Source organism: Rhincodon typus, chromosome 9 (genome assembly GCF_021869965.1).
Source record: "Rhincodon typus isolate 14 chromosome 9, sRhiTyp1.1, whole genome shotgun sequence".
NCBI classification, from domain to species: domain Eukaryota; kingdom Metazoa; phylum Chordata; class Chondrichthyes; order Orectolobiformes; family Rhincodontidae; genus Rhincodon; species Rhincodon typus.
Window position 1 is genome coordinate 43,159,951 of NC_063340.1, and position 27,172 is coordinate 43,187,122.

A 27,172-nucleotide genomic window follows, 5' to 3' on the forward strand; every position below is an offset into this window, starting at 1 on the left:
ATAGTTAAAAGCAAAATTAAACCCTTACCTGAAAAAATCTCTGCTGAAACAATATCATTTTCACTGATATCTCCTATACCAAAGTGAATCACTTTGAGTTTACACTGTTCATCAGCATCATAACTATCCAGAATGTTTAGAATGGCCTCTACAGAGCCATCAACATCACCTACAGAGAAACAAAATACACTTCTCATGTATTCAATCACCATGTCAGTTTGTGTTTCTGAATTTGTACTTATAACCAAGGCAGAAAACATACCAATACTGGATAAAGAGATAAAGCAACAAGGAAATAAATACATTCATCACCACAAGAGTGCAAGCAATAAATCCAATTGGCAACAGCTTCATCCAAAATGAGATGGATTGAGAATGTCTGACAGCAACCTAACAGCCCAGCAGAAAATCAAACTTAGCCTATGAAGAAAAGTAATAACAACATATAGTATGTAGAATCAAGAATCCAATGTGGTTGTACTGCACCAATGAAGTACATCATTATCTTCAAGTTTATTCAATAAGAAGTTAGGTTATATAGATGAAGAAAGCTGCGCAAATGAAATCCTCATTTAGCTAGGAATATGGTAGGGCTGCAATAACTGGTCTTGGTTTATGGAGAAAAGAATTATCAATAGCTTTAGAGCCCCAACTTTTAGAAGTATACACAGATGTTGAACAAGCACATAAGTTGAAAACAGGAGATAGAGAGAACTGCAGATGCTGGAAATTAGAGTCAATACAGTGCTGAGCTGGAGGAACAAAGCAGGTCAGGCAGCATCAGAGGAGCAGGAAAGTTGACGTTATGGATTGGCACCCTTCATCAGGATTGGGCCAGACTGCTCTTGAATAGAATAACCAAATTCACAATCACATCCTCACATAAGACACTTGGGCAAAGTATCAGAGGGCTTTCATACTTCAATAAAAGGAACTTATTGAAGACCCACTCGCATTAATGACAGAGCTCCCATGTAAATTGATGCATAGGATGATATATGTGTACAACCGCGAGTGGGGGAGTAGCACGGTTGAGGTGTGTTGGTGGTAGAGGGGACATGACTCAGAACAACATATGTGCATAAATCCATTTACCTTTTATTATTATTGGAAGTGAAAGTTCATCAGTCTCAGTCCTTTCTTTAGGCCTTGTTGACATTAGATGTTTATTGGCCTTATACATAGCTGATTTTCTCTGTCTCCAGCTCATGCTACTAAAGCTCTCCCGTTCCTTTTTGTACATTTCCTGGTGTTCCTTCTGTTTTGCTTCAATCACTTTAAGGTCTTGTTTATGTTTTTCTTGTGTCTCAACATACTTCCTCCAATCCAAAACCTCTCTGGCCCTTTGCTAAACAACCAAGAAAGCCAATTAGAAAAGTGAAGAATTCATGTTTTCAAGAAAATCACTATCAATGGGGCACACATAGGATAATAATAAACCTATTCTGAGGAGTATTAATTGATCATGAGAACAAACATATTACAAGAACTAAGATCTATTCCTCTCAATTATTTTGACTTCCTAGGCATTCTAAATACCAGCAGATGCTCCCACAGAATCACTGGAAATACGTTCATTAACCAGACTAACCGCAGGCTCTAACCTATTATGTTTAATCAGTTAGTAATATAAATTTCATAGGAGCAAGGTCTTGCGTAAAGCCTCAAATATATATATCATTCACTTTGAACCAAAGCGACGAGAGACAATATTTTGCTGCCGTCACTGACATCAGATTATAGAGTTGTAATACTAACCATCATTTATAGTACACAACATTTTGCTTCCATACCTCTGATTCCACTTCAAGAATTTCATCTCCAGCAGATGGAAGTTCCTTCCAGCCAATTATCTCCACTGGGGTACTTGGTCCAGCAGCTTTCATTGGCTTGTTATTCTCATCAAACATTAGTCGTACCTTGGCCCAACTCTTCCCTGCTACCAGGATACAACCTTTTGTCAATGATCCACGTTGGATAATAGCTGTGGTGACTGGTCTATCAAAACAAAAAAGTGATTTGACAAGTTTAATACATTTATGGTGGTGGATATGAAAGAAAGATTGTCACTTATGTAGCAGAAGATCAATCATCTCAATCCCAAAACATCACTGCAGGAGTTCCTCAGGGTAGTGTCTCAGGGTGGAGAACGAGTTTTGAAAATAATACATCAAGCCCATCACCTGACATATTGCTGCTTCCAGATAATTTTGCTGGATGAGACTGAACAATAGAAACACCGCCTTCCTGGAAGTGATAGGTAGCCAATTAATGCCTACTAACTAGCTACTTGAAGTCACATTGTACATACTGCCAGGATCTTACTGGCAGTAATTGGGCCCAATGTTTTAGGTGAACTTCGACAGGACCTTGGGGGATGCCTCCTGGCAGCCAGAAAGGACTGGAAAAGCCTCTTGTATTTATCCCTCCCTCTCCTGGAGCTGCTTCAGCCACAGATTCATAACTGCAGCTGCAGGCCACCTTGTAGAGAGGGCTCCCTCCACAATGATAGCTTGGCATGTGTAGTCAAAAGTAATTTAAAAATTTTGTGTCTTCAGGTGAAGCGACAGGGATGTGGGTGACAGAGATGACTTTGGCCATTATAAGTTGCAAAACTAGTTCAAAAGTTCCAAGCATATGCTTAAGTATTCCAAAGATCAGCAATTATTGGAGTTAAGAATTTTTTAAACAAATGTCCCATCTACAATTTAGAATGGAATCTATTTTAAACTTCCATCTTTGCCATTATGTAAACTGCTTAGGAGTTAAAGAATACAGTTAGATGTAGTTCTTCCTCCATTCTCTGTGTTGCTGTTTAGCAAAGTATTTGGATTCCACTCAGCATCAATTCATGAAGCTGGGCACTTCGAACATAGAGACTTGTAGAAATGAACTTGCATCCCATCACAGCATGTTGTCTCGTTTAGGTTTAAATTATTTATGCAACAAATAATGAAGCAATAGTTTGCTTGATCTGACAGTTCATTGCAAATACATGGTAAGTGCATTATAATAGCGTATTTTAGAAAACCATATATACACATATCAATCTTTAACATAACTATGAAAAATCAAAGATTCAAACATTTTCTGTACTTTTCTTTTACAAAATATTAGTGCTACAATTTGGTCAACTACTATTTATGATTTTGTTAGGAAATATACTATCAATTTTCAAACTCAGGCCATGTATCACCAATAACTTACCCTTTTCCTTTATCATTTCGACATTCAATAACAATACCCTCAACAGGTCCTGTACAATCTGCTTTCAACTCCAACATTTCCGACAGAGCGACAGTGGCCTCAGCTAAAGCGATCAAATTGTCTCCCTAATAAATATTGACAGCATATGAAAACATTTAATCACAATTCAAAAACATATACAGTTTGAGAAATCCAAAATGCTTCTATTTTACCTTTCAAAGGAACGTGGACAGTCTTATATTCTTATAAGGATATGAACTATTTCTGCCAGAATTGGAATTACATGCTCTTCTGTTTACCAGAGACTTTTTTTTCACAGCAATGCATGTTACATTGTTTGAGTAACTTGAAAATAATTATGATTTATTCCTTCACTCCAAATAGCTTTATTAGCTTTGGCCTAATTAAAACATGCTGAACAGCATTCAAGGTGGAAAGAGATGCAATTTTCAAAAATGTCAAGTTAGATGTTATTGTTTTCCCAGCTTGCTTCCATGTGCCCGTAGACAGTTGGTTCCACAGCAGCAGTTTGAATAAAGACTTAATTGTGAGTCATCATTTTTGTCCTTTTTGACTGTTCCATGCTAGAGAAATCCAACATGGGAGTGTAACCATTTTAACAAGTGGTTGTAAAATTGGGCAGAATAATGGCAGATGGAATTTAATCCCAACAGGTGCTAGGTGATGCATTTTTGGAGGTCTAATAAGGGAAAGATGTCCATAATGTATAGTAGGCCCTTGAGGAGTATTAATGAACTAAGAGACAATGGTGTACAAGTCCAAGTGCATAGATCCCTGAAGATGTCAGCACAGGTAGACAGGATGGTGGAGAAGGCATACAGGATACTTGTCTTCATTAGCCGGGCCATAGAATATAGGAGCAAGGAAGTCTTACAATTTTATCAGACATTGGTTAGGCCGCAGATGGAATACTGTGTGCTGTTCTGGTCGCCACACTATTGGAAGGACCTGATTGCACTGGACACGATGCAGAGAGATTCACCATGATGTTGCTTGGGATGAAAAGTCTCAGTGAAAGAGGAGAGTCTGGGTAGGTTGGGGATTTTTTCCTTGAAAACAGGAGGCTGAGGAGGAGATCTGATTGAGGTTAACAAAAATCATGAGGCATAGACAGAGTAGAGTGTGAGAATCTCATCCCCATCATAGACATATTGAAGACTAGAGCGCATAAGTTTAAGGTGAGGAGTACGTGGTTTAGAAGATATCGGAGGAAACTTTTCTTACCCAGAGGGTGGCAGAGATATGGAACATGCTGCTTGAGAAGGTGGTGGAGGCAAGTACTCTTGCAAGATTTAGAAGCAAGTGGATGTATACTTAAAATGCCAGGGCATATTAGGCTATGGACCAACTGCAGGTAAATAGGGCTAGTGTAGTTTGGTGTTTATTGGTTGGCATAAGCATGGTGGGCTGAAGGGCCTGTTTTCTGTGCTGTATAGCTCTATGACTCCATGACTCCAAGTCTGGTAGATGTGATAAAATTACAACATTCAGAGAGCAGTGAATGAAGCATACTATTAAAATCAATTACCTTAAGGGCTGATATATTTATGGACTGAACATCACCACCATATTCTTCACAAATCACATCATAAGCCAACAATTCCTTCTTTACTTTTTCATGATTTGACTCTGGTTTGTCACACTTATTTACTGCCAGAATTATTGGAACTGCAATGAGAACAGTTAAAATTAGATGGAAATAAATAACATGGTACAATATTCAAAAGATATTTGAAAACATTTTCTTTATCAGCTATTTTTGATAATCAATTTCCATAGCTCTTTACTTACTTACATTCATGAAAAGAATTAAGCTTTTTAAAGCTGAGTTTGGCTAACTGCAATAGAATTGTCGTTAGATTAGGAAGCAAGTGATCAAAACTTCAAAGTTACACTTCAAACTGGTGCTGAACAAAAATAAAGGATATACTAGATCCGAAGCAGATGGCATGCAATATTATACAAAAGAACCAACTGATCTTTACGAGGTTTCAAGAGAGGAAGTGGAGATTTTAATTCATTTGTTAAAAGTTATTTGTAGATTTTGTGATTTTCAAAAGAGTGAATAAGCTGCCAAATGCTACCCTTCTCCAATACTTCTGATGCATAATAATGTAATGTTTGCAGTATCAGCAACCTAGAAGTTTTGAGTTAAAATACCATCATGATAAACTGTGAAAGTGAAAGCAATATTTTGGTGAAAATTCGTAGGCTGATATCAGAAAACAATTACCTTAAATGTAATCGGGAAGAAAAACATTAATGTGTCTCAGGGAAGGAAACCTGCTGTGCCTATCTGTGCTGGCATTTGATTCCAGTTCTAGACAACATGTTGATTGTTAATACCCTTTGATATGTCAAGCAAGGTTCTTAATTACACAAAAATCTCTAAAAGTAGCCACGCTACCTTCAAGACAATAATAAACAATGGCTATTAACCACTTCCTGAGACTGAATGAAAAGAAACATGAAGCATCCACTGAAAAATGAATTATATACAACTAGTTTCTGGCATCTACATAACTCTAGATTTAAACTTACCATTAGCATTTTTAGCATGTTGAATTGATTCTATGGTTTGCTTCATTACTCCATCATCTGCAGCAACCACTAATATCACAATGTCAGTCACATTAGCACCACGGGCTCTCATCGCTGAAAAGGCAGCATGGCCTGGGGTATCTAGAAAGGTTATCTTTTCACCAGATGGCAAGTGCACTGCGTAATCAAGTAAAACATTTCAGTTGGGAAATGCAAACAACAGCAAAATCGAAAAAATGGTTTGTTATCAGAAAGGGACTGACACTACTGTAGTAAGGAAGTGGATACTATAGAAATTAGAAGATCGAACATTCATGCTTTAGTTAAATTGCAGAATAAGTCTGCCACCTTTCAGAGAGTTTTATTTGTACAAAGAGGCTAAATATTTTTGGTATGCTTCATATTCTTTTAGTGCACAATCCCTTAAGAAATGTTGGTTAAAATTTACTGACGTACAGACGCAAAAAAAGCTGGACAAATCCATCCAATTACTGCCTCATCAGTCTACTCTTGATTATCAGCAAAGTGCTGAAAGGGGTCATTGACAGTGATATCAATCTGCGCTTAGTTAGCAATAATCTACTCACTGATAATCATTTTGGGTTCCGTCAGTGCCACTCAGCTCCTGACCCCATTACAGCCAAATCAGATGACAAATCTTCACTGGCTGGAATCATATTTAGCTCATAGGAAGACATTTGTGGTTGTTAAATGTGAATCATCCCAAACCTTTAACTATTCTGTCAATAATCAAGTATATTCTGTACACAAAAACATGACAATTCCAACCTGAGTGATTACCTCTCCATCAGTCTAGTGTCAATCATCAGTAAAATAATGCTCAGGATCATCAACAGTGCTATCAAGCACCACTCACTTAACAATAAATTGCTCATCAAAGCTCAGTTTGGGTTTGACCAGGATACTAAGCTCCTGAACTCCTTACAGCTATGGTCCAAACTTGGACAAAGGAGTTGAATTCATGAGGTGAGGTGACAGCCACTGTCCTTGTCGTCAAGGTCATATGGATGCACAATATTCAGCACCATTCACGACTCCTCAGATGTAGTAGTCCATGCTCAAATACAGCAAGACCTGTACAATATCCAGGCTTGGGAATGACAAGTGCATGCAAGGCAATGACTATTTACAACAAAAGAGAATCTAACGATCACCCCTTGACATTCAACGACATTACTATCACTGAATCCCCCACTATCAACGTCCTGTGGGTTACCAATGAGCAGAAACTGAATTGGGCTAGTTATACAAATACTGTGGCTGCAAGAGCAGGTCAGAAGCTAGGAGCCTTGTAGTGAATAACTCACCTCCCAACTCCAAAGTCTTTCACAACAGAAACAGAAGTTGCTGGAAAAGCTCAGCAGGTCTGGCAGCATCTGTGAAGAAAAATCAGAGTTGTTCTGAGGAAGGGTCACCGGACCTGAAACGTTAACTCTGATTTTTTCTTCACAGATGCTGCCAGATCTGCTGAGCTTTTCCAGCAACTTCTGATTTTGTTCCTGATTCACAGCATTCACAGTTCTTTCGGTTTCCAAATTCTTTCCACCATCTACAAGGCACAAATCAGGAGTGATGAAATGCTCCCTATTGACTGGATGAGTATAACTCCAATCAACACTCAAGAAGCTTGACACTATCCAGGACAAAGCCACCTGCTAATTGCCCCCAGTCTACAAATATTTTGTCTCTTCACCAATGACACCCAGTAGCTATAGCATGTACTGCAGAAATTCACTAAGGCTCCCTTAACAGCACCTTCAAAACCCAGAACCACTACCATCTAGAATGAAAAGGGCAGCTGATACATGGGAACACTATCTGCAAGTTCCCCTCCAAACTACTCACTATCCAGACTTGGAAATATATCTGCCCTTTCAATGTCACCAGGTCAATATCCTGGAACTATCTTCCTAATAGCATTGTGGGTATGCCTATATACAATAGGCTGCCGGTGTTCAAGAAGATAGCTCACCACCTTGCTTGATTTTGACCCCATCCACGAACTGAAACACTCTCACATTCTAGCACTGTTGCATAGTAATAGCAGTGTGCACCACCTACAAGATGCAATGCAATGCTTCTTTAACAGCACCTTCCAAACTTTTGAGCTCTACCACTACTTAGAAGAACAAGAGCATCAGTTGTGAGAGAATACAAGCTCTTGCAAGTACCTCTCCTTGCCACACACCATTGTGATTTGGAACTATATCCATTCACTGGATTGACATCCTGGAATTCCCTTCCTAACAGCACTGTAGTGTACCTACACCACATCAAATGCAGCAGTTCAAGCAGGTGGCCTTCCAATTAGAGATGGGCAATATATGCTGGCCTATCCGGTGACACTTTTATGTCAGGAAAGAAGAAATAAAATCATTCTATAGAAACCACGGACTGATAGTTCTTTCTAAATAGAAGGGTGCATGTCCGTAAGTAATTACTTGCTTACAAAATTATGGCCTGGAGTTTGATTTGTGAGAATGTAATTTAGCTCGTTGCTCAAACTACACAAACAAGAAAAACTGCCTTTCTTCTGTTAAACAGAATTTCATTCTTCATTATGGAATCTCACTGGGACCATTTGTAATGTAACAACAACTTACTTTTATCAATACCTTTGATACAGTGGAATGTTTTTAGGGGTTTCACAGTGGTGTTAAAAAACTAAAACAGACACCAAATCACTAAAGGCATATTAAGGCAGATAAATTGGTTTTAAGAAAACACTAGGATAAAGAGAGGGACAGAGACTTAAGTTGAAGGAATTCCATTGTTAGGGGCTTGACAGCTGGAAGGATGGCCACAAATGGTGGAAATGTTAAAATCAGCGATGCTCAAGCCAAAATTGGAAGGGAATAGATATCTTGGAGGGGGTTTAAGAGATAGGAGGTAGCAAGATGGAAGGATTCACAAACATCGTTGACAATTTTAACATTGGGGCATTGTTTAACCTGAAGCCAATTAGATAAACAGGTGCAGGAGTAATGGGTGAAAGGCCTTTTGTGTAAATCAGGAATATGGGCAGAATTTTGGATGAGCTTAAGTTAATGGAAATGGGAACTCAGCCAGGACTGCATTGGAATAGTCCAGAGGCAACAAGGCATGAACGTGAATTTTAGCAACAGATAAGCTGAGGCAAGGATGGAAATGGGCAATGTTACAGAGAAGGAAATAGATGGCCTTCGTGAAGGCACAGATTTATGGTTCGAAGCTCATTATTGAGTTAAATACAACAAACATGGATTGCAAATAAAAAGTATCGAGTTGCCAGGAAGAAAGTGGAGTTAACAGCTAGGGAACAGAGTACCTGGGGGTAGAATGGCTGGGAGGAAATACCTGTTCATCCAGTGACAGATGATGGACAAACAATTTTTACAACTTAGAAACAACACGGGGGTCAAGAAACATGGTGATCCAATAGAGTTGGATGTTGTCAACATACTTGTGGAACTGGACATGTTTTCAGATGATGTTAAAATTAAAGAATGAATTGAGGCCCTTTGACCCATCTTACTGCGGGACAGCATGTAAATGTAAAATAGTAGGGAGCCAAGGATAGGTCTATGGGGAAGCCAGAGGTAACTGTATGGGAACAGAAAGAAAAGTGCTGTGAGCAATTTTCTCGCTGCAACCAAATAGATAAAATTGGAACCAGGCAAGCACAAGTTCACTTATCTGGATGTCAAAGGAGAAGGTGTTATGGTCAATTGTGTGCAAGGTTGATGACAGGTTGAGGAGGATGGGAAATAATTTACCACAGTTACAAAGGATGTCACTTGTAACGTTAATTGGGCCATTTCAGTATTGTGGCCTATTGAGAAACTAGAGAAAGATGCATGTTCAGGGCAAGGGCAGAGGAAACTTGAGAATAAGTTTGGCCTGGTGTTTTCATGGAACAAGGGAAAGCTACAGAGGCAGAAGAACAGATCATCTCAACTTCATAACAAAAATGCTCATGAGCTGCCCACACTTGCTATTGGAGGCACAGGTGGAGGAGACTGGGCCTTTGGAATGTGTTTTGTAGTTGAGAAAGGATTTGGGGCTTATATTTGCAATTCAAATTGAATCTGGAATTTTGATCTGTCTTGAAAGGTGTGACTGAATCCATCTCACCAATGTTATCATTCTCTCTCTATTAGATTTCTGACTTTAGCTCTGTATGCTGTACTCCTTCCGATTATCTCCTACCTATTTCCTCTTAACTTTCAAATTTTTAAATACCCTAATTTTGCTCCAACTCAGCTCAACATTTCCAGAGTCCTTTTGCATATACATTTTGACTGCTCACCAGACCTGAGTCCGTTACTGTCTTTCCACACTTTTTCTTTTGGATTATTACGTTTCTCTTTACCCCTCCTACACACTCTCTTCTATCAACATTCCTCCATTTAAATTCTCTCCTGTCAGATGCTCTGCTCTTCCAATTCCCTATCCAGTTCTTTGGTACTGCTCAACATTCCAGCTCTCTTGCTGCAAGCCAGGCTTCACTCCCTCTCAGATAAGATCTGTTTCCTGAGTCTATGTTCTCTTATCCTCCTGTAATCTCTCCTTGCATACCTTAACTAAACTTATGGTCACCCCTTTGATCCTGCAATTGCACTATGCTGATTTTATCAAACACAGAAGAGGACATCTCTGATCACTTTCTTGCATCACTCTCCTGCCACACCTTGACAATACCTCCTTCTGTACTGTACGTGTCTATGAAGAAAGGAAAGCTCCCAACTCAATTACAATGGCACTTTCAAAATCGCAATCATCCAGCCTTCGGCCCTCTGTTCAGCTCAACATTTATGTAGCTCATGATTTATTCAACATCACGTCCACATTGGTTGTCCTAGTTCCTAGTAAAAATCAGCATTTTCTCTCACGCTTGCCTCATCTCGCATTTCCTTAAGTCTGAAAGATCAGACTTGAAAGGGTCTGGCAGACACCCGACTTATCCATTCAATGCCAAGCTAGGCCCATGAAAAGCACTGTTGGGTCCTGTTTGCGTCTGCCAAAACCATCTCATCCATTATTGTCAACAACACCTGGATTTAGGGTCGCATGTGATGGAACTACGCAAATTTTGACCTGCAGATATTTGGGCATATGGATAATGGATTCCAGAGTGCAGGATTTATTTTCTTTTCTTTCCCTCTCTGCTGTGGCTCTGTTATGGCATTGGAACTTGAAGCATGATACAACTTACTGGACTTCTTACTTCAATGGGAAGAAAGTTAAACAAATTCTAGTGTCCTTGAAATTAGTTCCACAAGAATTTAGGTAAAATTCCTTCCACTTCTGCAAAGCCAGTCTGCCATTGAAGGAATTTTGGTAAGGGAAATCTCTCCTTGGATCGCTACTTTGATGTGGTGAGAGGCTTGTGCATTCCAATGATCCCTGGAATGATGCCATCAGGAGGTCACTGCTCCTGGTGGGGGCATGTACGGAAACAAAATCAGGAAAAATGGACAAAGAGCAGTCCAAAAAAGTTCTCAAGGACAGAACAACTGAAAGATGACTATCTCACAAGTTGCAAATGTGAAAGAAGAATGCAGCAATAGGTGATGCTGGCACCATGATGTGATATGTCACAGAAATCTAATCACCATCCGTCAAGGTCTCGTCTCTTTTCCAGAATCATTCTGGAACATAATGGTAATTTCTTGCTTTTTTCTATCCTAAAACACCATTCCTATCTCCACCTGCCACCCCCCCCCCCAACTGTGAGCACCTCATGGACTTCTTTATTGCTAAAACTAAGTCTACTTGATAATTAGCTTCTGCCAATTCCCTCCCTTCTAGCAGCACATTGGATGAAATTTTCTCAATTGCTCACCCCTTAGAATTAGCCCTGAGTTTACATCTTTCTCTAGTTCCTCTCTTATCTTCCCTCGTGCCCATCTCAGAACTCAATTTGGTCCCAACATTAGCTGATATTGTGAAAAGTTTCCTGTGTCTCGGTTCTTTTCCTCTATCCTTTAAATGTGCCATTAATATCTTTCTCCTCAAGAAACCAACTCCTGATCCCACCATCCTTGTAAACTTCTACCTCATTCTCCAAACTCACTTTCTTTTCTCTGAAGTCCAAGGACGTGTTGCCACCGGCTGAATCTGTCCATATTTCCTGAAACTTCATAGGTGACTCCATCAAATCAGGTCTCATACCTGTCACAGCCAAGTAAGCACTTCTCAAAGCCACAGAGAACACACTATATAACTACGAGAAAGGTAAACTATTCCTTCTTATCTGCAACCTTTCACACAATCATTCACATCGTTCTCTTCTAACATCTCTCTACTTTTATTCAGCTGGAGGGACTGGTCTTGCCTATTTCCATTCTAATCACTTCTGCAGCATCACTCGTAATGGCTTCAATTTCCTCCCAAGTTGATACCTTTGATGAATTACAAGGATCCATCCTTGATCTCCTATTTCTCAACTACCTCCTGTCTCTATGCGACATCAGCAGAAAGCAGAGCATTAGTTTTCAAACATATGACTACAAAACACTCTTCTAATTTGTCACCACCTCTTTGAGAGAGTTAAAATAAAGAACGGAACAAAAACAGTAGTTGCTGGAAAAGCTCAGCAGGTCTAGCAGCATCTGTGAAGAGAAATCAGAGTTAACATTTCAGGTCTGGTGACCCTTCCTCAGAACGGTGAGTAACGTTCTGATGAAGGGTCACTAGACCCGAAACGTTTTTATTAAGGTAAAGAATGGCTGGTCTGCCATTCCAGAAGTTAAGTGGGTGCATCCGATGGCACTGGTTATGGCCTCGGGCAATCTGGGGTTCTTGTTCTTAGACTGGTCAGACCTTCATGTCGAGTCTCCATATGGTCCTTAATGCCTTAATGACTACCACCCAGTGGCTCTGACATCCATCATTATGAAGTGCTTCAAGAGATTAGTGATGGCACACATCAACTCCAGCCGCCCAGACTGGCTTGATCCACTACAATTTGCCTACCATCACAATAGGTCCTCGGCAGACGCCAACTCCCTGGCCCTACACTTGTCCTTGGAACATCTGGGGATAACAAGGACACCTACATCAGACTCCTACTTATTTGCTTTAGCTCTGCCTTCAACACCATAATTCCAAAAAAACCCATCTCCAAACTCTGGGACCTAGGACTCTGCTCCCCCTTCTGCAACTGGATCCTTGACTTCCTGACCTGCAGACCGCAATTGGTAAGGATAGGTGACAACAACTCCTCCACAAGAATCCTCAATACTAGTGCCCCACAAGGCTGAGTACTCAGCCCCTTACTATATTCCTTATGTACTCATGACTGTGTGGCTAAATTCAGCCCTAACTCCATTTACAAATTTGCTGATGACACAACCATAGTGGGTCAGATCTCAAACAATGACAAGATTGTTTTCAGGAAGGATATAGACAGCTTAGTAGCATGGTATAAAGACAACAATCTCTTCCTCAATGTCAGCAAAACAAAGGAGTTGGTCAACAACTTCAAGAAGCAGACAGGAGGATACAATCCTGTCTGTATCAATGGTGCCGAGGTGAAGGTGGTCAGGAACTTCAAGTTCCTCGGAGTAAATATCACCAATGATCTATCCTAGTCTATCCATATCAATGCTACAGTCAAGAAAGCACACCAATGCCTCTACTTCCTCAGGAGGCTAAGGAAATTTGAAATGTCCACAATGACTTTTATCAATTTTTATAGATGCACCATAGAAAGCATTCTATCTGGATGTATCACAGCTTGGTATGGCAACTGCTCTGCCCAAGATCGTAAGGAATTACAGAGAATTGTGAATGTAGCTCAGTCCATCACAAAAACCAGCCTTCCTTCCACTGACTCCGTCTACCCTTCCCGCTATCTCAGGAAAGCAGCCAACATAATCAAAGACCCCTCCCACCTTAGTTATACTCTCTTCCACAGGACAAATACAAGAGTTTGAAAACACGTACCAACAGATTTAAGAACAGCTTCTTCGCCGCTTTAATCAGACTTTTGAACTAACCTCTCATTTACTAGAGTTGATCTTTCTCTGCACCCTCTCTGTAGCTATAACACGATATTCTGCATTCTGTTCTATGACCCTGATGTACTTAAATAAGGTATAATTTGTCTGGTTAGCATACATTACAATATTTTGCATTGTTATCTCAGTACATGTGATAATAATAAATCAAATCAAAATCAAATCACTGATGGCAAGAGCCTTGTTCATATGTGAACAGACACCCTTAAGGAAAATGGTAGAGATTGATGGTGAGAGTTGACCCATTGACAGGATTCACAAGGTCAGCAACGGAAGGAATGAGTTGGACAGAGAAAAGTTTGGCTAAAGAGCAACTAGTGGGTAAACAGTGCAGGACGATGGTTGACAGAGTATTATGTAACAATATGCCTCAATGAGGCCTTTAGAGGGTGCCAGCAAATGCACTGTGGAAAGTTGTGGGCTTATCAAGGGAACACTCAAACCTGGGACAGCAGCAGAAGAGTAGGAAGCTTGAGAAGAGCTGTAATTTTAGGAGGGACGTGAGAAGATAGAGCACTCAAATGAAAAAAATAAAGGTGGCATAATAGGAGAGATAGAAATGAAAATGAATGGAACAAGAGATAATTAAGGCTTTCACGTCTTTGTCAAAAAAAGAGCTATCCAGCATAATTCCATTCTCCAGCTCCTGATTCATATCCCTATATGTTAAAGTTGATCAATGCAAACCCAAGTATTTTTGAAATGTGTTGAGAGTTTCTGCCTCCACCAAGCTTTCAGATAGTGAGTGCCAAATCCCAAAATCCTCTTTGCCAAAAAACTCTCAATTCTCCTTTAATCCTTTGCCAATTATTTTAAATCTATGCCTGCAAAGGGAAAAGGCTTCTTCATATCCAATCTATCCAGGCCTTTCAGTTTTATTCACCTCAATTAAAATGATCCTTCCTCTGTTCCAAGGAGAAATCTATTCAATCTCTTCTCATAGCTGAAATTCTCCATTCTTGACAATCTCCTCTGTATCTCTTTGGTGTGAACATTCATCCTGTAATCCAGTAACCAGAACAGTGCTCTTTTCTTTCACAGTTTCATCATGATTTGCCTGCTCTTGTATCTACGCTTTAGCAAATTCTTAACCACCTTATTTACCTATCCTGCCATCTTCAATACCTGTGGACATGAACTGAGGTCTCATCTAAGTTCCTTTTATTCCTCTACACTCCTCAGAATCCAACCAAATACTGTGTATTACTTTGCTTCTCAATGTGTATAACCTCACTCATATACATATTTGAATTCCATTTGTTGTTTCTCTACCCATAACTACCAACCCACTGATATCTTTCCATATCTAAAACAACCTTCCTTATCAATCACACAGCTTAAGTTCTGAATTTTACACCTTAAGTAGCACGAGACTTAGTACTGACCCTTGTGAAACCCCATTTTGATGCAGTGGGGAGGGAAAAATAACAGGAAGGAAGAAAAGTGCAAAAAGAACTGGTGGACTCAGGTGCAACTCAACAGGTCTGAATGTGCATATTTAATTTTAGATCAAAATCCTTCAGGTTCCTCTTGATCATTTTTATGAGCAATATCAACACATTCCAGAGCTTATTTCTGTACGTTTTACATCTAGTAACATTACAATAATCAGTTTCAATTAGAGATTACATAATTCAGGAGAAACTACTTTATGGGAAAATGTACATTGTTTGTTGAAGATGGCAAGATGCCTGACTTTGTGACTATTGTTTGCATTCATATTAAGTATAAGGATTATTGGGATCACTTAACATTTATTGGCACCAAAACACACATGCATCTAACTTCATTTTACAAACTATCACAACATTTCAAAATAACTCACTGTATGCGAATCAGTAGATAAACTACGTAAGAAACTAATAAGTTGGTGTAAAATTAAGACCTTTTTGCATTAATAACAGGGTAATGTCTTCAAGTAGTAAAAGACAACTCAGACCATGGCATTTCAGCAAAGCAGACATTGATTTGAACATTGAATGTGGTTAAACTATTATAGTAAAGCTGGCCCTTAAGTTACATTAAGATTTTGTGATAAAGCTTTACATAATTGAAGGAGGAGAGGTGTTCTGGAAAATTTAGATATAATTTCAATCTTTTTAGCTAAAGCATTAGAATGGGAACAAATACATTTCATGAATCTCTTGAATGGCACTTGGCTAAACCTTTTGGACTTTGAATGATTTTGGGGATTCGGGCTTTGGGCAATTTTGAGGTCTTGACACAATGAACAGGCGCAGCAGAATTTCAGGCACAACCTTATGTAAGCTGGCCCACCTCTAAGAACATTGGACAAAGGTGTATGGGACAAAGTCTGGAGACAAAAGATGAATATAATATCAATGAGACAGTCATCAGCCATCACAATGTCACACGAGAGATTGCTAGTGAGAACCAACCAGCAAAGGAGTAATGGGGATATCAACACTATCAGGAGAGTATCTGGCACAGCATCAGTCTTACTATTAAAAGAGAAATTAGTCCCTCAGGAGATCGTCACACTGTGGCAAGCTTCCAACATGGAAATAGATTGACTTTCCCATTTCTGGACGATAAACATCAAAAAGTCTTGAGACCTCATCCATCTCTGAACTCCCACTGTGTAGTACTTTCTCTTGAGGTGCTGATATGGAGCTAGGATTGGCAGGGGACTATATTGGCAAAATTGCTTTGTTGTGGAAACAAAATGATTAAAAAATCCTTTAACTATCTTAAATGACTTAACTACCACAGACACATGGGTTGTTATCAGTGGATCTAACACTAGCTGTTAGAGGTGGGAACTCAGTAGTACACTGACCAAATGCTTACTTCCTTAAATTTCCCTGTTCCTCATCTTCATATCCATCTCAAGGAACTGAGGAAATTCCCATCTGAATGAAAATGATGGATAACAAGCAGTTTATCCAATCCAGTAGATTAGGGGCTGACTTCAATCCTCACAATAACAGACAGATAATAACAGAAAAGGAAAATTTACTGGATGGTACTTTAGGAAATACAACTATAATTAAAAAGCTGACACATAATGCACATTTCAGTGAATGTTAAAAGAAGCAATACAAAGAGAGAAGCACACCTTCAACAAAATAAAACTTTCCCGAAAATCTATTCAGTATACATTCTAAAACCTGCAATTAATTCAAATATTACTAATTGGGTACAATACTGACAAGCATACAGAGGAATGCAAGACATACCAAGGAATGCTCCAATATGTTGAGTGATACCTCCTGCTTCCATTGCTGCAACCTGGGTTTTCCTCAAACTGTCAAGTAATGTTGTTTTTCCATGATCAACATGACCCATTATAGTAACCACAGGTGATCTGGGAACTAACATAGCTGGATCTGGAGGTGGCCTAAAACATAAAGTATGTAATGATTTTCCCTTAGAAGAAAGTGAAATCTCATCCTTAGTTAACCAATTTCTCAACAGTTTTCAATAATAGAATCATAGAATCTCTACAGTGTGGAAACAGGCCATTCAGCCCAACAAGTCCACACCAACTCTCCGAAGAACATTCCTCCTGCACTCACCCCCCTATCCTATCCTGCATTTCCCATGGCTAATCCATCTAACCTACACACCCTTGGACACTATTGGCAGCAACGTATGACTTGGTTAATATGAATATGTCAGATTGTTGCTTAACAAGTTTGTGGGACAGTCTCCCATTACTTGCCCAAGAATCCAGACATTACTGAGGAGGACTTTGCAGGATCAACTGGGCAGGCTGTACATTCGCTGTTTCTGGGGTTTAGCTTGATGCCTCGTGGTCCATCCAGCCTTATTTGTATTCAACTTTTCTATAGTGGTTAGATTTCATTTGCACAGAATAGATAGATGAAATGTTTCAATACAGCATGATTTTTTTTATACGTAAATACATTGATATTTTACCAAGACATTAAGCATAACCATTCTGGCATGATTATATGTGAATTAAACACATAACCTACCTCCTCACAGCATCTTTATTTTCCTTTACTTTTTCTTCTGCAAGTTTTGCCCATTTAAATTTCATTCCAGATTTCTTTATGACCTCTTTTATCCATTTTTCATCTAAGACAAAGTCCTCTTCTATGGAGTCTATGTCAATATTTGTGTGGAGCAGAGCTTCATATACATGATCTATAGTCACAAAGAAATTATAATGTGAACAAGAACTACTATATGTAGAAAGACTATGGCTTTTAGAAGAATTAAGGCCACTTACCACAGGCGTTGATGTGGAAATTCAGGGTCCAGTGGCAATAATTTGTTTTTATAATTTGATTTTAATATGGGGTGACAGCTGCATTGCCCAATCCATTGTGGAAAGGTGGCAGCAGATATGATCAAGGGTCAGAGGAGATCCATGTAAGTTATTTAATTCTTTTTAAATGGCTTCCTTTCATCCAGGAGAAGGAGTGTTCCTGTGGGCCCTCACCCCCAGACTCTTCACCAACCATTGTTGTCACGTCAAAACCTGCCTTTACTAAATTGCCAGGAAATGTTACCTAAAGTCTAAAGCAGGGGCATGGAGTTGCACATGTTACCGCATGCATCAGCACAGCAAAATTTCAAACAGGGCTGAATGTTAGAACTTCTAGGACCTTAGCTAAGTAGCTTCCCAGATTAAAAGAAGCAGCTGATAGCTCGTACAAGACTAGTTAGTGGCCAAGAAGTCTGACAGCACAAAGAACAGTGGAGGGGTTGGAGAGGAGGGGAGAGGAATCCTTGGGAAACTCTCAAGTTGAATATCCATTTTATCAATAATAAATAGACATGTAGCAATAGAAACAATACAAATACTTTACAGCAAATGCAGCAGAATATCATTCTTCCCCAAAAGTAAGAAATGACGGCAAGAGAAAATAAAACTGCATTCGAGATAGAGTTGTTTGCTGTTATTTATGGTGCCTTCTGCTTCACTGATTATTATAGAAGGTGTCTAAAGCATACCTGTGGTACCTGTTAACATTTGACCAGGAACAAAGTACATCAAAATATTCATATCTTATTACTTCCTACCTAGAGTAATATTAGTAAGAAATGTGCCCTTACAGAACATTATAAGGCTCCTTTCGAAATAAAGCCAGCAGGTAAACAAAGTTACACACAAGTTAATAGCAGCTGAACACCTTCCTGACCTATACACCAGTGTTCCATTTTCATCATTCAGACTGGGTAATTTGTTTTTATGAATCTGACTTTAACCCTGAAAGCATTGTAATGAAACAACAAACATATTAAAATCAGGGTAAACTACAGCATTTTGTCACTCATGCATCATCCTGTCCAAGAATAATTAAATCCATGATGCTCTAAAACAGACTTCTAGGAGCTGCAAAAATCTATCATCTATGACACGCTTGTCTTACCTGTTCGACATTTGTTTGAAGTTTATCAAGGTTACAACTAGCAAATACTGTTTCCATTCTGTGCTTTCTGCTCACTAAAGTAAATGGGCTGACATGTAGAAATTTAAAACCTCAACTTCAGTTCTCCTGGGCTGACAACAACAGTATAATACTTCAGAGCTGAATATAAACAACTGCAAGTACTGCTTCAAAGAAAGTAACTGAAATCTGAAGACCTGTCAGCAACATCACAAGACTGAGCTAACACAGTTATTCAGCAATCCCAACAGACCAGAGATTTGTAAGGTGTTTGAGATGGTAGAAACGGCTCAATGGTTCCACAGGACACAGAGCAACTGGCTTTCTTCCAATATGTTCCATAATCTTCTTATATTTTGTGCTTTGGCAGGTTTAATTACATTAACTATATACTTACCTATATCTTTGTCCATTGCTTCTGCAAGTTCAGTGACAGTCATCTTTTGCTTTATCTCCACTTCTTTTTTCACTTGCTTTTGTTTCACTGGAGAAATCTTACACTTATCTTGCTTGAATGAGAGAAACAGGAATTTACAAAAGAATAAATTTGTAAAAGTACGTACACACAGTAAGCCAGAGGATTTCAATAATGCACTGGATGGTCAGCCTAGATTATGTCCTCAAGACACTGGAGACAGATGAAGAATTACATCCTCAGCTTGAGATAACTTCAAAACAGGACAGAATATTTCAAAAATCAAGAATATCTTGACTTGCCACCACCAAAATACAATAACCACTGATGGTTGTGTCTTAAGTTCAAAACTATGGTCTCCATGAGCCACTTTAAACAAGAATGGAACTATTCATTGATAACATTTTTGGGATCAAGCCGCAATCTAGTTAATACTTCAGTGCAATACCAAGCATACATACAAACAAGGAGAAGTAGGCCACTCAGTTCCTTAAGTCAATTCCGTCATTCAACAAAATTGTGACTGATTGCTCCACATTTGTGCTTATTCCTGTTAATTTTTCAACCCCCTGCTCATCAAGAATCTATATACACCTTAAAAATATTCAAAGACTCTGCTTCCACTGCCTTTTGAAAAAGAGTTCCAAAGAGTTGAGACCCTCTGAAAAAGAAACTTCCCTTTATGTTTATATAATGACCCTGCTTTCTCTGTATTCTCCCCAGGACAACACACCTTTTCCACACGCACACTATCAAGACCCGTCAGGATCTTATTAGTTTCAATCAAGATGCCTCCTACCCTTCTAAACTCCAGTAGATACAAGTCTAGTTCCTCACAAAACAATGTTGACTCTGCCTGATTACTTTGAACTTCAGGTGCCCTGCTATATCATCTTCAATAACAGATGACATCTTTAATAAGAGCTAACATCTTCATTATGACAGATGCTTCAGTGGTTCAGCAGTGTGAGTCTGGGAGAGAGCGAGAGGGCAGCCGGGAAGGTAAGCTTTCGTTATAAAAGTTTTACCTCGCGTGACTGCGGCCTTCAGTGGTTTAGCAGAGGAGGAGTCCCAGAGCAGGCGCGAGTGGTCGGCTGGGTAACGGTTACCTTTCACCCAATAAACTTGGGAAGTAACTAGCACCCGAGACACTACATGTGTAGTGTCTCCCACTCTTCCACCTCCTTAATCTAATAATAAAGACTAAGTGTGGTGAGCAGGTAAGCTATTTGCATTTTTTTCTCATCTCTTTGTTATCTTTCGGGAAGGTCACCTAGAAGCCAAATCCTCTGGGAGCGGTTCGGAAGGCAAGATCGGAGTCTGTTTGAGTATATAACGGAGTAAACTTACTGGTGCAGAGAACACTTAAAGAGAGAACACTGCGAAATTAAAAAAAAACTAATTAATTTTAAATAATTAACTAAGTAGGGATGGCAGGTCAGGTGCTGTGTTGTAGCTGTATGATGTGGGAGCTAGCTGATCCCATTGAGAACGGCAGTGACCACATCTGCAGCAAGTGTTGGCTGCTTGAGGAGCTCCGGCTCAAAACTGATGAGTTGGAATCCGAACTCCAAACACTGCAGCACATCCGGGAGGGGGAGAAATACCTGGATGCTGTGTTCCAGCAGGCAGTCACACCTAGTAGATTAACTAATGTTAATTCAATCAGCGGCCAGGGACAGCAGTGTGTGACTGCGAGTGAGACAGGTAGAGGGACCCTGCAGACAGGAACACAGGAGCCGCAGCCCTTGACATTGTCCCACAGGTATGAGGCACTTGCTCCCTGCGTGAATGAGGAACAGGGCTGCAGGAAGGATGGGTCAGCTGACCATGGCACTATGGTTCAGGAGGGGGGAGCTAAAGGACAGATTGTAGTTCTAGGGGATTCCATCATCAGGGGGATAGACAGTATCATTTGCAAGCAGGATAGAGAGTCCCACATGGTGTATTGCCTGCCCGGTGCCAGGGTGCGAGACATCTCTGACCGGCTTGAGAGGATACAAGAGAGGGAGGGAGAGGATCCAGTTGTTGTGGTCCACGTCGGTACCAACAACATAGGCAGGACTAGGAAAAAAGACCTGTTTCGGGATTATGAGAAGCTAGGAACAAAATTAAAAAACAGGTCTTCAAGGGTGATAATCTCTGGATTGCTGCCCGAGCCACGTGCAAATTGGCATAGGGAGGCGAGGATCAGGGAATTAAACACATGGCTAAGAGAGTGGTGTGGGAAAGAGGGTTTCCTTTTCATGGGGCACTGGCGTCAGTTCTGGGACAGGAGGGATCTATATCGCTGGGATGGACTCCACCTGAACAGGGCCGGGTCCAGTGTTCTTGCGAAAAGGATAGATAGGGTGGTCAATAGGACTTTAAACTAGTACGTAGGGGGGAAGGGAGGTGAGAGTGTACAGGGAGTATAACAATTAATGGAAGGCAAAGCAGCAGGTTAGCAGGTGACGAGGAAGCTTCAACTCCATTGAAAATTAGGAAAAAAGTTAAAGGGAAGGAGAACTCAAGAGCTGTTAGTAATGGAGGTGACAGGACTCAGAAAGAAGGTGCAAAAACTGGCATAAGGGCACTTTATCTGAATGCTTGGAGCATACGGAACAAGGTGGATGAGTTGATGGCACAAATCATGGCAAATGGGTATGATTTAGTGGCCATTACAGACACATGGTTGCAGGATGGTCATGACTGGGAGTTAAATGTCCAGGGGTATCAAACTGTTCAGAAGGACAGACAGGAAGGTAAGGCAGGTGGTGTTGTTCTGATTTTTAAGGATGATATCAGGGCAGTAGTAAGAGATGATATAGGTTCTACTGAACAAAACGTTGAATCCACTTGGGTGGAAATTAGGAATAGCAGGGAGAAGAAGTCACTGATAGGTGTGGTCTACAGGCCACCAAATAATGACATTGTGGTGGGGGAGGCAATAAACATAGAAATGGCTAATGCATGTAAAAATGGTACAGCAATTATCATGGGGGATTTTAATCTACATATCGATTGGTCAAACCAGGTCGGTCATGGCAGCCTTAAGGAGGGGTTCATAGAATGCATCCGCGATAATTTCCTTGAACAATATGTAATGGAACCTACGAGGGAGCAAGCTATCCTAGATCTAGTCCTGTGTAATGAGACAGGAATAATTAATGATCTCACAGTTAGGGATCCTCTCGGAAGGAGCGATCACAGTATGGTTGAATTTAAAATACAGATGGAACGTGAGAAGGTTAAATCCAGTACCAATGTCCTGTGTTTAAACAAAGGAGACTATGATGGGATGAGGGAGGAGTTAGCTAAGCTAGAATGGCAGCAAAAACTTTATGGTGGGTCAATTGAGGAACAGTGGAAGACTTTCAAAATGATTTTTCACAGTGCTCAGCAGAAGTATATTCCAGTGATAAGGAAGAACTGTAGGAAAAGAGATAGACATCCATGGCTGACTGAGATAAAGGAAAGTATCAGATTGAAAAAAAACACATAAAAAAGCAAAGAGTAGTGGGAAACTAGTAGACTGGGAAATCTTTAAAGGCCAACAGAAAGCCACAAAAAAAGTTATAAAGAAAAGTAAGATAGATTATGAGAGTAAACTAGCTCAGAATATAAAAACATGCAGCAAAAGTTCCTATAAATATGTAAATCGTAAAAGAGTAGCGAAAGTAAACATTAGTCCTTTAGAGGATGAGAAGGCCAATTTAATAACTGGGAATGAGGAAATTGCCGAGCATTAAACAGTTATTTTGTGTCGGTCTCCACAGTGGAAGACACAAATAACTGCCGAAAACTGACGGCAAGAAGGTTGGAGCAGGTGAGGACCTAGAAACTATCATTATCGCTAAGGAGGCAGTGCTGGGCAAGCTAATGGGGCTAAAGGTAGACAAGTCTCCTGGCCCTGATGAGATGCATCCCAGGGAACTAAAAGAGGTGATGGGGGAATTAGCAAATGCACTAGTAATTATTTACCAACATTCACTGGACTCTGTGGTGGTTCCCGCAGATTGGAAAACAGCCAATGTGACGCCACTATTTAAAAAAGGAAGTAGACAAAAAGCAGGTAACTATAGCCAGTAGCTTAACTTCGGTAGTGGGGAAAATGCTTGAATCTATCATTAAGGAAAAAATAGCAATACAAGTGGATATAAATTGTCCCATTGGGAACACCCAGCATGGGGTCATGAAGGGTAGGTCATGTTTAACTAATTTGGTGGAATTCTTTGAGGACATTACTTGTGTGGTGGACAATGGGGAACCTGTAGATGTAGTGTATCTGGATTTCCAGAAGGCATTTGACAAGGTACCACACCAAAGGCTGCTACATAAGACAAAGTTGCACGGTATTACAGGTAATGTACTGGCATGGATAGAGGATTGGTTGACTAGTAGAAAGCAAAAAGTAGGGGTAAATGGGTGTTTTTCTGGTTGGCGGTCAGTGGCTAGTGGTGTGCCTCAGGTGTTGGGACTGCAATTGTTTACAATTTACACAGATGATTTGGAGTTGGGGACGAAGTGTGGTGTGTCAAAATTTGCAGATGACACTAAGATGAGTGGTAGAGCAAAGTGTGCAGAAGACACTGAAAGTCTGCAGAGGGATATAGATAGTCTAAGTGAGTGGGCAAACGTCTGGCAGATGGAGTACAATGTTGATAAGTGTGAGGTCATCCATTTTGGTAGAAATAACAGCAAAATGGATATGTTTTAAATGGTAAAAAATTGCAGCATGCTGCTGTGCAGAGGGACTTGGGTGTCCTTGTGCATGAATCGCTAAAAGTAGGATTGTAGGTGCAGCAGGTAATTAAAAAGGCAAATGGAATTTTGTCTGTCATTGCTAGAGGGATGGAGTTTAAAAACAGGGAGGCTATGCTGCAGCTGTATAGGGTCCTGGTGAGGCCACACCTGGAGTACTGTGTGCAGTTTTGGTCTCCTTACTTGAGAAGAGATATACTAGCACTGGAGGGGGTGCAGAGGAGATTCACTTGGTTGATTCCAGAGTTGAGAGGGTTGGATTATGAGGAGAGACCGAGTAGGCTGGGATTACACTCATTGGAATTCAGAAGAATGAGGGGAGATCTTATAGAAACATATAAGATTATGAAGGGAATAGATAAGGTGGAGGCAGAGAGGTTGTTTCCACAAGCAGGTGAAACTAGGACTAGGGGGCATAGCCTCAAAATAAAGGGGAGCAGATGTAGGACTGAGGTCAAGATGAACTTCTTCACCCAAAGGGTTGTGAATCTGTGGAATTCCCTGCCCAGTGAAGTGGTTGAAGCTACCTCGCTGAATGTGTTTAAGGCGAGGCTGGATAAATTTTTGAACAGTAAAGGAATTAATGGTTATGGTGTGCGGGCGGGTAAGTGGAGCTCAGTCTCAAAAAGATCAGCCATGATCTTATTAAATGGCGGGGCAGGCTCGAGGGGCCAGATGGCCTAATCCTGCTCCTAGTTCTTATGTTCTTACGTTATGCCAGGCCAACTGGCTTGAAATGACTTACTTTCTATCTCCCTCCCTTTTTGATTAGAGGGAATTATATTCAATATTTTCTAAGCAAATGAAAACTTCTTGAAATGTTTTAGAAAATTAAAGCCAATGTATCAACTGTCTCACTCATCACTTTTTAAAAAAAAATGTTTTTTGGGATGTGGGGATCACCGGCTAGGTCATCATTTATTGCCCACAGTAGTTCTGGAGTAATCGCTGGGGTCTGGAATCAGACGCAGGCCAGACCAGGCAAGGATGGAAGATTTCCTTCCCTAAGGGACATTAGTGAACCATTTGCGATCTTTTCTGACAGTCTACGATGGTTTCATGGTCATCATTGGACTCTTAATTCCAGACCTTTTTTAATTGAATTCAAATTCCACCATCTGCCATGATTCAAACCCAGTTCCCCAGAATGTTACTTGGGTCAAGCAGCAATGCCACAAGACCATCACCTTCCCGGGATGAAGGATTGTCAGAAGTGACATCTTTCAGATGTAATCCCATTTCATCAGGTTATTAAAAATAAGTTTAAAAAAAAGGAGCAGAAAAACAATTGATGATCTTATTAAAACATGTATATTTCTGACTAGGTTTGACTGGGTAGATGCCGAGAGGCTGTTTAAAGGAAAGAGAGAGCTTGCATCTTTTGGGGTATCCCAAGGTGCTTCAGGAGCAATTAATTGCTTTTGAAATGCAGTAAATCCACATTTAGCACACTGAGAAGAAGACAGTAGGTCAGACCCAAACTCCCAGAAATCATTTATGACCACATAATGATAAGATCAAATAGAAGAACAACTTTCGAAGTAAGAATGAGGGAAGTTGCAGGTGAAGAAGCAAATTGGAGATAGCAAGATTTCTTTCAATATTACGAAAGAAATGATTAATAAAAGGAATAATATTCAAATTGGTAACAGAGGATAAAGCCCAAAAGCCAGAAGTAAATTAGTACAATTAAAATTACATTTCCTTTCCAGCACAATCTTCAACTGTAGTAAAAATGGTTTGAAAAACAGTGGCTGCCTGGATCAACATGCCAATAAAAGCCATAAACTGAGGTTTCAACCTCCTAATCCAATCCATTATCCTCTTCTATTGTCCCAGAACACTGAATGCTAATATACATCCTCACCTTCACAGCTGTTGAAACCATCAACTACAAAGTAGTAATTCACAAGTGCTCACTTTACCAACCTAATTTGTCTCCACCCCTCACAACTTCAGCTAATCGAGAGCTTGAAGCACCAAGTGTCTCTCGTGCTAAATGGTACATATCCATCAACCCTTACATCATTCAGCTTTAGAGATAGCAGGAACTGCAGATGCTGGAGAATCTGAGATAACAAGGTGTAGAGCTGGATGAACACAGCAGGCCAAGCAGCATCAGAGGAGCAGGAAGGCTGACGTTTCGGGCCAAGACCCTTCTTCAGAAATGGGGGAGGGGAAGAGGGTTCTGAAATAAATAGGGAGAGAGGGGGAGGCGGATAGAAGATGGATAGAGGAGAAGATAGGTGGAGAGGAGACAGACAGGTCAAAGAGGCAGGGATGGAGCCAGTAAAGGTGAGTGTAGGTGGGGACGTAGGGAGGAGATAGGTCAGTCCAGGGAGGACGGACAGGTCAAGGGGGCGGGATGAGGTTAGGAGGTAGGAGATGGGGGTGGGGCTTGAGGTGGGAGGAGGGGATAGGTGGGAGGAAGGACAGGTTAGGGAGACGGGGACGAGCTGGACTGGTTTTGGGATGCGGTAGGGGGGAGGGGAGATTTTGAAGCTTGTGAAGTCCACATTGATACCATTGGGCTGCAGGGTTCCCAAGCGGAATATAAGTTGCTGTTCCTGCAACCTTCGGGTAGCATCGTTGTGGCACTGCAGGAGGCCCAGGATGGACATGTTGTCTGAGGAATGGGAGGGGGAGCTGAAATGGTTCGCGACTGGGAGGTGCAGTTGTTTAGTGCGAACTGAGCGTAGGTGCTCTGCAAAGCAGTCCCCAAGTCTCCGCTTGGTTTCCCCGATGTAAAGGAGGCTACAACTGGAACAGCGGATGCTGTATACCACATTAGCAGATGTGCAGGTGAACATCTGCTTGATGTGGAAAGTCTTCTTGGG

The 27,172-nt window shown here is 40.5% G+C and overlaps 1 protein-coding gene across 7 annotated transcripts in view; it reads right to left on the reverse strand.

Annotated features, from left to right (window-relative positions):
• Positions 1-27,172, reverse strand: part of mtif2 (mitochondrial translational initiation factor 2) — a 51,628-nt gene that overhangs the window by 14,088 nt on the left and 10,368 nt on the right. For 6 of the 7 annotated variants that reach the window (XR_007262959.1, XR_007262958.1, XR_007262957.1 and 3 more), the window contains exons 3-11: positions 19,575-19,686; positions 17,756-17,927; positions 16,994-17,154; positions 5,770-5,946; positions 4,757-4,896; positions 3,208-3,332; positions 1,794-1,998; positions 1,096-1,348; positions 29-169 (exon numbers count right to left, since the gene is read on the reverse strand). Coding sequence is in view for 2 of the 7 variants with exons in the window: in XM_020537170.2 (XP_020392759.1) it covers positions 29-169; positions 1,096-1,348; positions 1,794-1,998; positions 3,208-3,332; positions 4,757-4,896; positions 5,770-5,946; positions 16,994-17,154; positions 17,756-17,927; positions 19,575-19,686 (1,486 nt within the window). In the remaining 5 variants the exon portion in view is untranslated. The remainder of the gene's footprint in view (positions 1-28; positions 170-1,095; positions 1,349-1,793; positions 1,999-3,207; positions 3,333-4,756; positions 4,897-5,769; positions 5,947-16,993; positions 17,155-17,755; positions 17,928-19,574; positions 19,687-27,172) is intronic. The other variant, XM_048601466.1, reaches the window with a different exon arrangement.